The sequence below is a fragment of the Natrix helvetica genome (assembly GCF_964273705.1).
Source record: "Natrix helvetica genome assembly, chromosome: 2".
Taxonomy (NCBI): domain Eukaryota; kingdom Metazoa; phylum Chordata; class Lepidosauria; order Squamata; family Natricidae; genus Natrix; species Natrix helvetica.
Window position 1 is genome coordinate 211,160,014 of NC_138552.1, and position 14,793 is coordinate 211,174,806.

General features: G+C 36.1%; 1 protein-coding gene across 1 annotated transcript in view; it reads left to right on the plus strand.

Annotated features, from left to right (window-relative positions):
- The window catches only part of FNDC1 (fibronectin type III domain containing 1), an 83,160-nt gene extending 68,747 nt beyond the window's left edge, over positions 1–14,413 (plus strand). The window contains exons 16-20 of the mRNA XM_081944512.1: positions 1,208–1,287; positions 4,667–4,696; positions 9,832–9,993; positions 11,365–11,487; positions 13,541–14,413. Coding sequence (XP_081800638.1) covers positions 1,208–1,287; positions 4,667–4,696; positions 9,832–9,993; positions 11,365–11,487; positions 13,541–13,656 — 511 coding nt within the window. The 3' untranslated portion in view covers positions 13,657–14,413. The remainder of the gene's footprint in view (positions 1–1,207; positions 1,288–4,666; positions 4,697–9,831; positions 9,994–11,364; positions 11,488–13,540) is intronic.
- Positions 14,414–14,793: the final 380 nt, after the last annotated feature.

Below are 14,793 nucleotides of genomic sequence, written 5' to 3' on the forward strand. Positions count from 1 at the left end.
AGAATATGACAAGTGTCAGTGTCAAAATATAATTCATTGTTCAAAGGATGTACTTCTCTTTCTTCCAAACAATCTGAAGTGGCTGAACATAAACACACGTGCAGGAGCAGCTGTAACAGCATTCAAAGTATGCAGAAGAAGCAAATGTTTTCATTGTTTCAAGATTGTGGCTTCATTTATGTCTTTGCACTTCATGAAAAGCAACTTTTAAAGGCTTTGGTTTCCAAATTCTGCCATAACTTTTTTTTTCTGCAGCTTTTTAATATTATGTCAAGTGCTGGACATTTAACAAAACAATATATTTTCCTACAGTTAATCGCCAAGTTTCATTGCATGCCATGCCATGAAATCAATATCCTTGGGAAATAAGACTTTTAGTAGCATATCATTGTTGTTTTTCCCTCAGAAATTGATTGTTTTACATTTTGATTGTTTCACATTCATATTTTAAGTCTTTAGTAATTTTCCCATGTCCTGAATAAATGAGTAAATGAATGGATGGATGAATACTTTTAGAATTTCATTCACATAAAGATATCCTGGCTGTTTGTGCCCTGGTTAGTTAACAGTGCATGTAGAAAAACTGAGGGCTCAGTTTAAACCAGACACCAGACAGTCTATGTTTCCAGCTCAGAATTGCTATTAAAATAAGACCTGCAATTGGAGCTGCTCAAATTGACAAAGTGGCTTTTATATACATTACCAGGGTTATGCAGAAGGCTATTTTTATTCACCAGATTTTTCTTTTGCCCCCAACTCTTTGGGCAGATATTGATACATCTCCTTCCAAGGAAAGTATGGGCTAATTCATGGATGTGCCCATGCCACAGAATTTAATATGGCTGTTTAACACTTGATGACTTCCATCTGTCTTCGTCAACCAATTTCACAGAAAGCAAACATAGTGCTTGAGATAATGCTGGATATGTAAACACTTCACCTATTGTGTTTCACCACTGAGGGCTCTTTGCTCATTTTCAAATTCTGTTGGTTCTTCCGTGGTTTCATGACTGAATAAAACGTTTTGACGAAGCTATCATTAGAGGTGCCTCAAAAAACAAGATGTATTTAATAGCTTTTGTAGAGCTTTTCTGGATTCCTTCTTTAAAAAGCCTGTTTGGCATTTATCTAATTTTATTACCACAAGTTGTTATTATTTGGCCATTTTAATGGATGCTGTTTTTTCTCCCCTCTTTCCTTGATTTAGGTATTACTTTAAGGTCCAAGCAACGAATCCTTATGGTTATGGTCCTATAAGTTCATCCATCACCTATGTCACTGAATCTGGTATGGTGGTTTAATATAGTATTAAAATACAAAACATTTTTAACTGCAAATTCCTAAGAGGTCTGTAAGGGTGTGCATAAGCGCACCAGCATGCCTACCGTCCGTTGCCTACTGCCTCCATTTATTTGTACCCATTTATGTGCTCATGTTTATGTTTATACTTATTCCTGTTATCTTTTACATGTTTGACAAACTAAATAAATAAATAAATAAAAATAAATAAATAAATAAATAATAAAATAATAAAATAAAATAAAATAATAAAATAAAATAAAATAAAATAAAATAAAATAATAAAATAAAATAAAATAAAATAAAATAAAATAAAATAATAAAATAAAATAAAATAAAATAAAATAATAAAATAAAATAATAAAATAAAATAAAATAAAATAAAATAATAAAATAAAATAAAATAATAAAATAATAAAATAATAAAATAATAAAATAATAAAATAAAATAAAATAATAAAATAAAATAAAATAAAATAAAATAAAATAAAATAAAATAATAAAATAAAATAAAATAAAATAAAATAATAAAATAAAATAAAATAAAATAATAATAAAATAATAAAATAATAAAATAAAATAATAAAATAAAATAAAATAAAATAAAATAATAAAATTAAATTAAATTAAAATAAAATAAAATAAAATAAAATAAAATAATAAAATAAAATAAAATAAAATAATAAAATAAAATAAAATAAAATAAAATAAAATAAAATAAATAAAATAAAATAAAATAAAATAAAATAAAATAATAAAATAAAATAAAATAAAATAATAAAATAAAATAAAATAAATAAAATAAAATAAAATAAAATAAAATAAAATAAAATAAAAAATAAATTAGAGCACTGTCAACAAAAATCCAGTGGGTGCCAAGATTTCAGAATAAAAACAACAAATGACAACAGGAATTATCAGGGAACTACGGAGGAGGAGCAGGAGAAAGTTAAGTTAGGATGTTAGGAAATAAAGACAGATTAGCCCAACTTGAGCTTTCTTCAGATTATGTGGATTTATTTCCAAACTTCTCCAGACAGAATGGCTATTGTTGAGAATTCTGGGATTTGAATTTGCACATTTGGACAGTACCAGTCAGGGAGGACTGGTTAAGAATTGAACTAACAAAAACAAAATGATGAAGCGCTGATCATCTCTGGCCAAACAGGAATGAATTTGTGCTTCAGCTCTTGCTGTTTCAATGCAGAAAGCCAACATCAATGTTTTCTAACAGCTTCTCGGGTTGCCCAATGTGGATTTTGTCTTTAGTTTTTCTATCCTGATAATAAAGAAAAGGAATGGCAGATCATTTTTATTTTCTTCTCAGGAAAACTACATGACTGTTTCCATTAGGTTGTCAGGGGTCAAGCTCAGCACAAAAAAAAGTTTGTCTTTACCTTTATCCTGATAGTGGGTTGGGGGGGGGGGGCGGAGGTTAAATTAAAAAATGAAAAGAGGAAATTCCATTTCTGTTCCTTGCTTGGCAAGACACTTAACAGTAGTTTTTCTTTCTTTGTTTTAATTCTGAGCAGCTGAATAATTGGAAGCAATTGTGTCTGTCAAAAAGATTGGGAAACAAATTTTCTTTTAGATTTTTCCCCTTCACAGCTGAAGCTTGTTTTCATTTCATAAAGCTGATTCTGTTCTTTGAAATTAAAGGCTTTAAATTTTTTTTAAAAAATATGTCCAGCTACAAAAACATATTTTTCCATGTTATTTTTTTACTTGGAAGGTTTATCATAGGTAGGTCAGTTGGCACAATGTAAGAACCAAATACAATGGGGTTGACACCTTAAAGTAACTCTGGATAACTCCAAGGTTATTTTTCCGCCACCTTAGATTCTTGAGTTCCTGACTTGGCATTCTTGTACATAAGCATATTTCAATTAATCTGGCTCCAAATCAACTCAACAGTTCTTGTTATGGATTTGGAGTAGGAATCTTTGCATGGGTAGGATGTAAAAATAATGTCCAATCAAATACCCTCACATAGATCCTGGAAAAAGTGATTGAAGCCTTAGTTACTTAGCAGCTATATATGCAAGGAAATCAACATGTCTACTGGGCAAAAAGAGCAATTACATCGTTTTATAGCAAGTCCTTCCTCTTTTGGACATCACAGTGATGTCACATGCACATGAAAAGGGGGACATTTTGCAGCATGGTTATCTTGTTTCTTTAATCATCATGAAAGCACCAGGTGCCTGCAGGCACCTATGTTGATTAGACTGAATTAAACAATGTTTTTAAATCTACACTTACTAAATAATCATTCCATTAAACTAGTTGCAAATGTACATTAAGATATAATTTTAATACCAGCACTTTAAAAAAGAGTTTAGGTGAAGGGTGCCAAACTCATGTCGTCATAGCATCGTCACTTAACAAATTGGGACTTTTTTCACTTTCATTAAACTGGGCATAAGTGTGGCCAGCGTGTGACACATCCAGCCCGTGGGCCGGGAGTTTGACAGCCCTGGTTTAGGTAATACCATCTGTGGCAGTGAAATGTGCAGATGTGGAGATTTCATTGTCAAAAATAGAATTAATAATAATCTCAAAACAACTGAAGCACCACTTGAACACCATCAGCATTGATAAAATTGCCATCAATCACTTGCAAAAGGTAGCTTTACTTAGAACAGTTTACATCCTGTGACAATACCTTGAATACCATCAAACTACAGTAGGCGGATAAAAATGCCAAATACAGTCTCAACATCTGGCTGACTATGCAACACAATATCCGAATTTATTATAATTCTATCCTGCTTGACTTCCAATGACTGGGCAGCTTACGACAATAAAAGAAATTACAATACAATCAATAAAAATAAAGATAAAAGATGGCAAGCACAATGAAGAAAGGGTATAGGTATAAGCACTAGTATAATGTAAAGACTTTACTTATCTTATAGGTATAAGCACTAGTATAATGTAAAGACTTTAAAAGTAAAAGTAAAGTAAAAGTAAAGAAAAGTAAAGGAAGGAGGAGTCAGAGGAAATATATATCCTAAAATATATGGACAAATTACAAAGGGGCAGCAGTCCTCTTCATCAGAGATGTTAAGAGGAGCGAAGCATAAAATAATTTATCCTTGAAGTCCAAATGACCCTCCAGTGTAGAAAGGCAGTAAAAACACTGATGTTTTGTCAAGCTTTTGAAATATGTCAAACTGTTTTAATTATACTTGTTGCTTCAATTGATTTCTGTATGATGCTGTATGTGAGCCATTCAGAGTTTATGAAACAGGATATAAATTATACAAACCAACAAGACGATTCAGAAATTGCTTGTCTTATTTTGGCTGTGGATTCTGATTTTTTGAGCAAATCATTGAAACATTTCCTTGTCATTTTCTTACAGATAATCCTCTTCTTATTGTAAGACCACCAGGTAAGATTCAGTTTTGCTTTCTGGTGCTTTGTCATTATCTCCTGAGAGTGACCTAGATTAAAGTTGTGATTTAATATCTATCATGGAAGGGAGGGGAGGCCAGGGGAAGGAAGGAAATAATCAGTGGAAAGCAGAATTTGGAAGAGAAACCTCACCTTAAGAGCCTTTACAGCAGGGGTGTCCAAACTTGGGAACTTTAAGACTTGTGGACTTCATCTGGGAGTTGAAGTCCACAAGTCTTAAAGTTCCCAAGTTTGGACACCCCTACTTTACAGCATAAATATATAACTTTGTTCAGTCCAAGAGCCACACTTGCCCTTGGAATAGCATTAGATGGGGCTGGTGTTAAGTTGGGACAGCTTCTTGACAGCTCTCTAACCATTGCATGAATGTACTACAGTTACTGCTTTTTTCTGCTGTGTCTCCTAATGTTGTCTTTCTCTCATGCACCTTCAGTATCTGAAGGAGGCTCTTCCAAAGTAATATTTTCTCTTTTCTCCCAATATATGTCAGCTTGATCTGGCATGCTTCATTGATACATGGCATTTTAACTATATTTATGATTATTTGTATGGTTTTTAATTTGGTACCTGTACACCGCCCCGAGTCCCTTCGGGGAGAGGGGGCGGTCTAGAAATCAAATCAAATAAATAAATAATAAATTCAGGAATTAGGATTTGTTCCAGTCCTATTGGCCATTTAGGCTTCTAAGAGCCACATCTCCCTCTGGTTGTATACAATAATGGGCAGGCATAGGAATAACCTTGAGGAACCAGTCAGTGGCGGGATTAAACCGGTGTAACAATTGGTTCCTTAAGTACACACTTTGCTCGCGCCAAACACATGCTCTCCTCACACACAATGCATTTGAAAACAGGTGAATAACTTATCTTTGACTGCAGCCCTGCTAAGTAAAACAGCTGAAGCCTGACAATCCGCTCTGCTGCGCCAATCACCTGGGCTTCAAACAAAGGAAATATAGGTCACTATAGCGCAGGGGCAGGCGAACAGGCCCACCTGATCGTCGGAGCAAACCGGTTCGCTCTCTGCTGATCATTGGAGCTACCGGTTCACCTGAACCAGTCCAAACCAGCTGAATCCCTGGAACCAGTCCAAACCAGCTTGTTCCACTCCTAGAACCAGTGAAAACACCACAAGACAATGTTTAGATAAAAGAAAGTTGAAGCCAGGGCAGAAATATAATTTGAGTGAGCATCTCAGACTTCCCCCCCCCCCACCTGTTTCTTATAAGGATAGAGGGGAAACCCATTCAGAGTTGCAAGATTCTGTTACTGTAACCTTATAATAAAAGTATTACCATTCATAACTCTAGCTTTCTTCTCTAGTCTATTTTTAAAGTGATTTAAAGGACTAGTGGATAGCACTTGATCGGGGCCATCTGCAAGAAACCTACATTTTGTTTAATCCAGTTTATTATAATTAAATTAGATTAATTAAAATTTATGTATTGTCAGTATCAGTGACGTGCGGTGCGGTTTATGACTGGTGAGGCACTGACACAGTGCTGGGTTTCAAATATTTTTAGACTTGTGGACTTCAACTCCCAGAATTCCACAGCCAGGCATGCTCAGTTCCAATTTAAAGCGACAGCATTTGTTTTTCTCCTTTGCTCCTTCTTTCTTTTTCTTCTCATTCCCCTCCTTCCTCCCTCTCTCCCTTCCTCCCCCTCTCTCAAACACACACACACACACACACACACACACACACAGAAGTTGGATTGGACTATCTCTCCTACCCCTTCCCTCTCTCACTCACTCTCAAACAAACCCCCCCCCACACACACACAAAAGTTGGATTGGATATCTTTTCCAGTGGCTTGAAAGCAGCTCCTCTGCCATCCCCCCCCCCATTCCCCTGCTGCCTTTCCCAAACACCTCCACCATTGCCTGCTGTCTGGGTGGGAAATGCCTGGAACACAATAAAGCCCACCCACCACCTCCTGCTGGCAGGCTGGGGTGAGAGGAGAAGCAGAGAAGCCGGAGGGGAGCCAGCCGAGCCTTCCAAAAGAAAGAGGCTGGGGGGAAGTGTGTGTACTACAGCATGGCTCTTTGCCTGGCTTCCTGCCTCCTCCTGTGGTCTCCTCAGTGCTCGCTTGTGCTCTCCCTCCCCAAGTGTAGTTTGATTGCAGGTGGAGCCACGTTGCCTTTTCAAACTTGTAATCAGTGAAGCTGGGCTAGATTTTTATATAGTTTTATCCAGCTGTGTGTGTGAGAGAGAGAAATGATTGGGGGGCTGGGGAGGAAGTCACTACACTTGGGGAGGGAGAGCACCAGTGAGGTTAAGCAGAGTCATCCACGGTGAAGCAGCAACTAGCTCAGCTTTGTCCTTTTACTTTTTTTTTTCATGATGAGAGTGGTGAGGCTGTGCCTCACCTGCCTCACCTGACTGCACGTCACTGGTCAGTATGGGGTTGTGACAACTAAAATGACTTTGTTATAGAAATTGCTTGAAACTTTTAGAACTATAAAGCAAAATATTGGGATTGTATAATTACTCTCTGTGTAATTAGTGATTTTGCTGTCTGTCATGTTAAAAGTTCCAACAGGACATCAAAATTTGAAGGAGTGGTTACACGCCAAAGACACTCCAAAGAGTTTATCAGCTCTTGGAGTAGAGGAAGAACAGAATTCTATGTCTGTTTGTCAAAGTTAGTAAACAATATTTCACTGTGACTGTGGTGTGTTTGCTATAGTTCTAGAAGTGATTTAGATTAGAATATTGCAGTGCATCTTTTCTTATACAATTCAAGATAATGCCAGCTTAGATTATCCACTTGACATTTAATACATTTTTAGCAGAGTGTTATTGTACACCGGATTAGAATGTCGTCTTGGAATCATAATTTGTTCCTGAGTTTTCATGTTTAATATTTAAAATGCAGAAAGTGCCAAATAACTCTTGCAAGTTGCTTTTAAGTGCATAAGAGAAACCATATGGTTGGCTTCACAGCAGCAACTGTAGTGGTATATGGTTGATTTCACTGGCACCTCTTTATGGGAAACCACGCTACTGATGAACAGTGCAGGAATGTGGAGTGTTTGTGATCCAGATTCATTGTATAGGTCTCTTTCTTCTTGTCTTTTTCTCCTACTCCTCCTTTTTCCAATAACATTGTGGCTGAAATGCTAGGAAAAGTGAGAAGCTTGATGTAGAAATTTCAGTCAGAGCTCAATGGGCTTATCTTTGCATGTTATTCCTCATTTGATGGGTGCTTATAGGATTATGCCTTTTTTTCAAGTTGAAAAGAATCAAAGAAAAGGCCAAACTGTGCTTTGGTAGGTGTTTTCCCTCCTTTTAAAATAACATGGTTCTGGTGCTAAGGGACAAATGACACCAGTGTAAGCGATCAAAGAATATAAGGAAATCTCATATTTTAGAAACAAAGGCCATTGTAAGGAAGAAGGCACTTTTATCTGCTAGTATATCAGCTGCTAGGGAGCTAGTAGTAAATTAGATGCTTAAACTGGAAGTATTTTGTGCAAATTAAGCTAAGGAATTCCTGCATTGATGCAGGTAGTGGTCTCTCCCACACACATCGACTACCCTGGTTTTTTAAGGCTGAGAAGGCAATTCTTTGGTGTTTTCTTTTGTACTTCAGAACTGTAATTATTTAAAAAAAATTAGGAGAGTTGTTTGGTGCTTAAGTTTATATGTCAGAGCACACAGGTTATAATCGCAGGTTGACTTCAAAAAGGTAGATAATTCCTATAATCTTTTGGAGCATATTGCAGAGTACCTGATTCTGTTGTGAATGTTTACACACTGAAGAGTTTTCTGATTCGTGGTGCCCAGGTTGTGGTTTGGTATGTAACCATTCAGACTTTGAATGAAGGCAAATACATGTGTCCCAGGATAATGTTGTGGGATCCAATCTGGTTTGGTCACCAGAATCAGAATTTTAGCCCTCTGAGCTTTTGGACTCATGCTGGGGCCTAGGACATCGTAACGTATTTTCGTAATATGTGTGCGGATCCAAGCAATGCGGCCTTTTGCATTTGACTGATGGTGATTTTGTCAATTTTTAACTGTTTTAAATGTAATTCCAGTGCTTTTGGAATAGCACCCAGTGTGCTGATTACCACTGGAATTACCACTGCTTTGTGTTTGTGCCATAATCGTTGGATTTCGATTTTTAAGTCCTGGTATTTCGCGATTTTTTCATATTCCTTCTCGGCGACCCTGCTATCACCTGGTATTGCGATGTCTATGATTGTAACCTTATTTTTCTGAACCAGTGTGATGTCTGGTGTATTATGCGCCAGTATTTTATCTGTTTGTATGCGAAAATCCCACAAGATCTTGACCATCTGACCCTCAACGACTTTTTCAGGCTTATGTTCCCACCAGTTTGTTGCTGTTTTAATGTTATAATTTTTGCACAAATTCCAGTGGATCATTTGTGCCACTGAATTGTGCCGCATTTTATATAGTCAGTCTGCGCGATTTTTTTACAGCAGCTGAGTATGTGGTCAACAGTTTCATCAGCCTCTTTGCAAAGTCTACATTTGGCATCATCAGAGGATTTTTCGATTTTGGCCTTAATGGCATTTGTGCGGATAGCTTGTTCTTGCGCAGCCAGGATTAGTGACTCTGTTTCTTTCTTTAATGTACCTGCTGTTAACCATAACCAAGTTTTTTCATTGTCCACTTTATCTTTTATGTTTTCCAGAAATTGGCCATGCAATGCTTTGTTCTGCCAACTCTCCATTCTTAATTTTATCACATCTTTTCTGTATTCTTGTTTCGTCTGTTGGGATTATTATTATTATTATTATTATTATTATTATTATTATTATTATTATTATTATTATTATTATTATTATTATTATTATTATTATTATTATTATTATTATTATTATTATTCAGACTTCTTCCAGTCATTTTGTAGTGGTCCAGAGAGCTATTATGAAGGAAACAAAAGGCTTCCTCAGCATTTAGTAATCTAGTTCCACTTATAACATCATGTTTGCATGATCACATCCAAATCAAAGTAAATCTGTTTTAGTAAATCATGTACTGGTCTGGTCAAGTAGTAACATTTAGTAAGTTATTGTTAAGTTACTGTTGTTTAATATTATCACATTTCATAGTCAAGCTTTTAACCTGTTTTGTAGGTGGTGAACCTATCTGGATCCCATTCAATTTTAAATATGATCCCACATACTCAGAATGCAGTGGGAAGCAATATGTGAAACGGACGTGGTACAGGAAATTTGTAGGTGTCGTCCTTTGTAATTCATTGAGATACAAGATTTACCTCAGTGATGATCTAAGAGGTATGTATTTGGGTCACCTGGCAGTGCTGAAGTAAGATACAGTAAAGTCTCAAAAATGAACTGATTACCTTGCATGATTAAAATGCATCTAGCTGGCATACAGTAAATAGCTCTGTCTTTTTTCCCCATTTCCCCCTTTTAATCCTATCCAAGATATATATTGAAAACACTTTGGATTGTCCCCTGGTCTGGAGTAATCTGAAATTCCATTATTTGAATTCTCTATCCACTTTCAAGTGAATGAGATGCAGCAGGGAGAAAAAAAAAAGAGTTTGCAGTAGAGTACCTTCCTAGCATGAGCACGGGATGCCTGCAGATTTTCCTCTTTCTTGTTAAAATTGTGATTTGGGTCTCCCTGCAAGAGAAATAAGCCTGTGTCTTAGTAGGCTATCGTGTCATTCCATAATGCTTTGCTTTGAACAGTGCTACGTAGGATCATTCAAGACAATGGATTTGCACTTTTCTGCATAATACAAAATAGCAGTTCAACTCAATCGGTTCAGTTAAATTCACCACAGTTTTGGAAATTTGAATATTTCTCATTTCCTCACATCTTTAAAAATCAGAGAAATACTACTTCATTTTCAGCTAGTACATAAAAAGATGCTATAATATTTTAACTCGGATCTAAACGGAGTCAGTGCCACATTTTTTTAAAAAAGAAAAGTATCAGAACCAGACCAAGAATCAATAATCATGTTTTAATTTTTAAATCACTATAGAAAATATTTTAAATGGGTTATTTTTAGGGGAAATGCTTAAAATAGTATGCGTGTACAGTAACTTAGAAGTGGTTTTTTAAAAATGTGTAAGCCCTAAGGGTTTACACATGGGAAACAAAACACAGTCTGGGAATAAACTCATGTACTCATCTCAAATTGTAATTCCCAGATTCGGTTCAGTTCAGGGAGGGAGAGAAGAGTATTTCTCCATGCATTCATGTATGGCTATTTGTACCATCTTCTGTTTTATGTGGAATAAAAATTCTACTACCTCGTTTTAGTGCAAGTTCTTAATTATATACATATAAATTGTTCCTAACACATTGAAAAAAGGTAACCACAATACAAAAAGACTGCTGCCAGCCCAATGGCAAATGTGCCACTTGAAGGCAAAGGAACTTTAAGTGTGATTCTCAGCCAACTATTTTTGACCGAATGCAAGAATATTGGCAAGAACCACTGGTTCACTTTCATACTGTGCCAGTGAATTATTTCACTATAATGCTACTATTATTGCAGAAATTCATAAATGTAATAAATAAGTTACTACCAAGGAAGGGACAGAAAATTCTTTCCCCTGGATTTATACTAGTCTTGGCTGCAGCAAAATCATTCTAACTGCTTTACACCCTCCTCATATTTTTTCCAGATACATTTTACAGCATTGGGGATAGTTGGGGAAGAGGTGAAGATCACTGTCAGTTTGTAGATTCACACCTGGATGGACGGACAGGACCACAGTCCTATGTGAATGCTCTTCCTCCTATTCAAGGTAAAAAAAAATGCAATATTAATTTGATGGGGCCCTGGAGATTTACATTGCATACAAGTTGTAAAATAAAGGCAGCTTGTGCCCAGTTCTCCAAAAACTATTATTTTGTAATGCCTAAGTTGGACTTTCTCGTCCCAGGTCACTCAATGCATCAGCAAATATGTTCAGGTAGTTCAGTATTAAAAGCCAGTCTTCCCACAATGTGCTATTTAAATCTATTGGGATATTAACTCCCAACTAGCAACAGAATTAGAGATGGAACACATTAGCAAAGCGCCACGCTGGGGAAGCTTATGGCAAATAATTTCATTTTCAGTCTAGGCAGCGACTGGCAGAATTTTTAGAACCCTTGGCATTTTAGCACAGAAAAGGAAATAATTTAATTAATGAAATCCTGGCTTCATGCTGTGCTTTGCTTTCTATGCAAGAGTGAGTAGTCCAGATAGGGTTGACTATGGAGAAGAACCACAAAATACCCTGAAATAATGGACCTTAGCACAGAAGGCAGCATTTCAGGTAGCCCTCCATCTGTGTGAAAAGGAGTGCTGAGAATTTATTAGCATTTTAAAGCATTCTACTTCTTTCTATAGGCTTATCTATCATTTGAAAATGGTTGTCTTTAATTTAATTCCTTTTGATTTCTTCATTTTACTCTTTTGTAAAGGAGTAAATGCTAGCACTGATATGTCAGCCTTCTTGGTTCTCTTCTTTCCATTGGCTGCCTCTGAGGTGCATACCGGCTCTGCAACTTTTTTCAGATTGCAAGAAAAACGCTATGATCTGCTAAATCACTAGTGTAATTTGTGCTTACTTGGCAAGAGCCATTCCTACTTTAATAGAAAAGATATGAAAGCATTATTGGCATTAATGGTACATCAGAACAGGATAGGTGTCTCTGCCTATTAGATTAGAATGAGTCCCACTAACATGGAAAATGGCAAGCTGTGTTAGTATGTGATACATAATGTTTCTGTCTGTTCAAATTGGCATATATTACTGTGGGTTGTTCTAATTCTCACAATAAGCCAGACAGTCCTTGGAATATAGCCCACTTGATGTACTCAAGCAGTTTTGAAAATGGAAATGTGGTTATGCAACATAATTCTCTGGCCCTAATCTTGTCAGGCATAAGCAACCAGAGCTACATGTGAAGGGTAAATGTTAGCTGCTTTATTCTATTCTACTTATAATACAAGAATCTTCTCAGGCTGTTTACTTTCTCTTGGGAACAAACAGATAAGGTGCCATGGAATTTAGGAAAAGTTAGTCTTAGAACTTTTGTGGATGTGCAATGACTCAAGGCTAATTCCCTGCTTGATCCCTTCCCTTTGCCTGGCTGGTAGTTTTCCAACAGGTCTACAATTATAGAAGGATATCTGTCTGGTAGATTGATAAGGTATAAATATAAAGATTCATCTGGCTTCATAGCTTTCCTTCAGATTTGAGGTATAAGACACCACTTCTTGCAGCAGACAAGAAAGAAAGCCCAAACAATGGAATAATGAGTGAAATAAGTTCTACAAGTTAGAAAGAAATTAGGCTGGCCCCACGCCAATCCTATTTGTTCAGAAAGGGGCCTTCAGTCAACAGTAAAACTGAAAATCTGCAGTGTGGAAAGAGAAGTAATCAAAGAGCAAGTGAAGCACAGGATTATTGTTGACAGAGGCCATGCAGCAAAAAAGAGGAAGAGGAAGAAGAGCTTAATGCCAATAAGAAAGTTCACAAGGAGAATTACAAGCCAAGAAATTGTATTTCCCATCTACTTCAAATCTTCTGTATACAAGCAGAACAGAAAGTATTGGATTTAAGCTTTTTCTAGAACAGGATAAATTACATGCCACAAGGAATAACACAAGGAGACAACGAGGTGTTTTTGAAGAATGCTCAGCTAGCAAGGTTTATCTCACTTCTTTTCCTCCATCTTCATTTTCTTTAGAGTAATTAAATTTAGTAATTATTGAGCTAAAATTAAAAGTATTAATTAAAATTAATAAAGCGATTACATCCCTCTGCTACTGTTAAGATACTAACGTCAATATTTTGGTTCCTTCAGGTTATTATCGCCAGTATCGGCAAGAGCCTGTATCATTTGGACGCATTGGATATATGACACCCTATTACTACGTGGGCTGGTATGAGTGTGGTGTAACAATTCCAGGGAAATGGTAGCTGTGCTGCGATCCTCTGCAGAGCTTACTCACAACTTTTGAATAACTACCGTTGAAGGACCTGGAGCAACTGCATCTGGGAATGAAAGAAAACAAAACTCAAAGAAGAAACACAAGAAGCTCACTGGAACTCAATGATGCCCTTATCCTAACTCAATGGTGCTGCTTGGTTATTTTGCTTCAGGACATATATAGGATGAATTTGGGGATGTCCTGCCTTTTTCTCCTTGGTTGTAATAGGCCTGGAAATGTAACTGAAATTGAGCAGTTATCTATGCTCAGTGAAGCCTAATATATTTGATTAACCACACAGAAAAAAAATGGAATTGTGATATATCTTGCAAGATGATGACTTAAGCATGCTGTGCTTGCATTAGAGAATGTTAACCACTTTCCACTGCTTTTAATAGAATTCTTTGTTGTTATCCACTTTGGGTTGTGAGCTTCAGAATGTTGGCTTACAGCTGCACTATGTTACAAAACACCCCTGAAAATCAAATGGAAGGGTTGCTCACAGCTTCTTCTGGGGGTTTGCACAAGGCTGAAAAAACTACCAGGTCAGACTGTAAATTCAACTAGCACAAACAATCAACAACCAGTACAGCCTGGTGGCAGAAATAATTTTCAAAGCAGAGATTTTGTAAAGAAAAGAATTTAGATAAATAATGTTTATGGGTTAATGTTTATGTAAAAGGTGCTATTCATAACAAATCTTCTGAAAATATTCTGTGAAAAATATACTATGCACAATACATTAATCACATATGACTCAGGCTTTTATTCTTGGGGATAATGTTGAACTCTAATGAAATAGAAAATGTAGAGAAAGAAAACAATGGAAAATTTCAGCATCAAATTCTGAACGTGGCATGTTTCAGCAACAGTGAATCCATATTCCTGGTCCATATTCTAATGTGGCTGAGATTCCAACATCAGTATAAATTTAAGTAAGTGTACATTAAAGGTTCTTTAAAGTAGATGTTTTTTGCAGCCGAAATCACAAATTTGTTTAAGTGAAAGAGAAAAAGAGTTTGATTTCAGTGAAACCACAGGCTGCTTAATCTGCCATATTAAGTACATTTGCATAAAAGAAGGCTACACAAAATTGTAATGTCACCTCTTTCTCCCCTTGCCCACA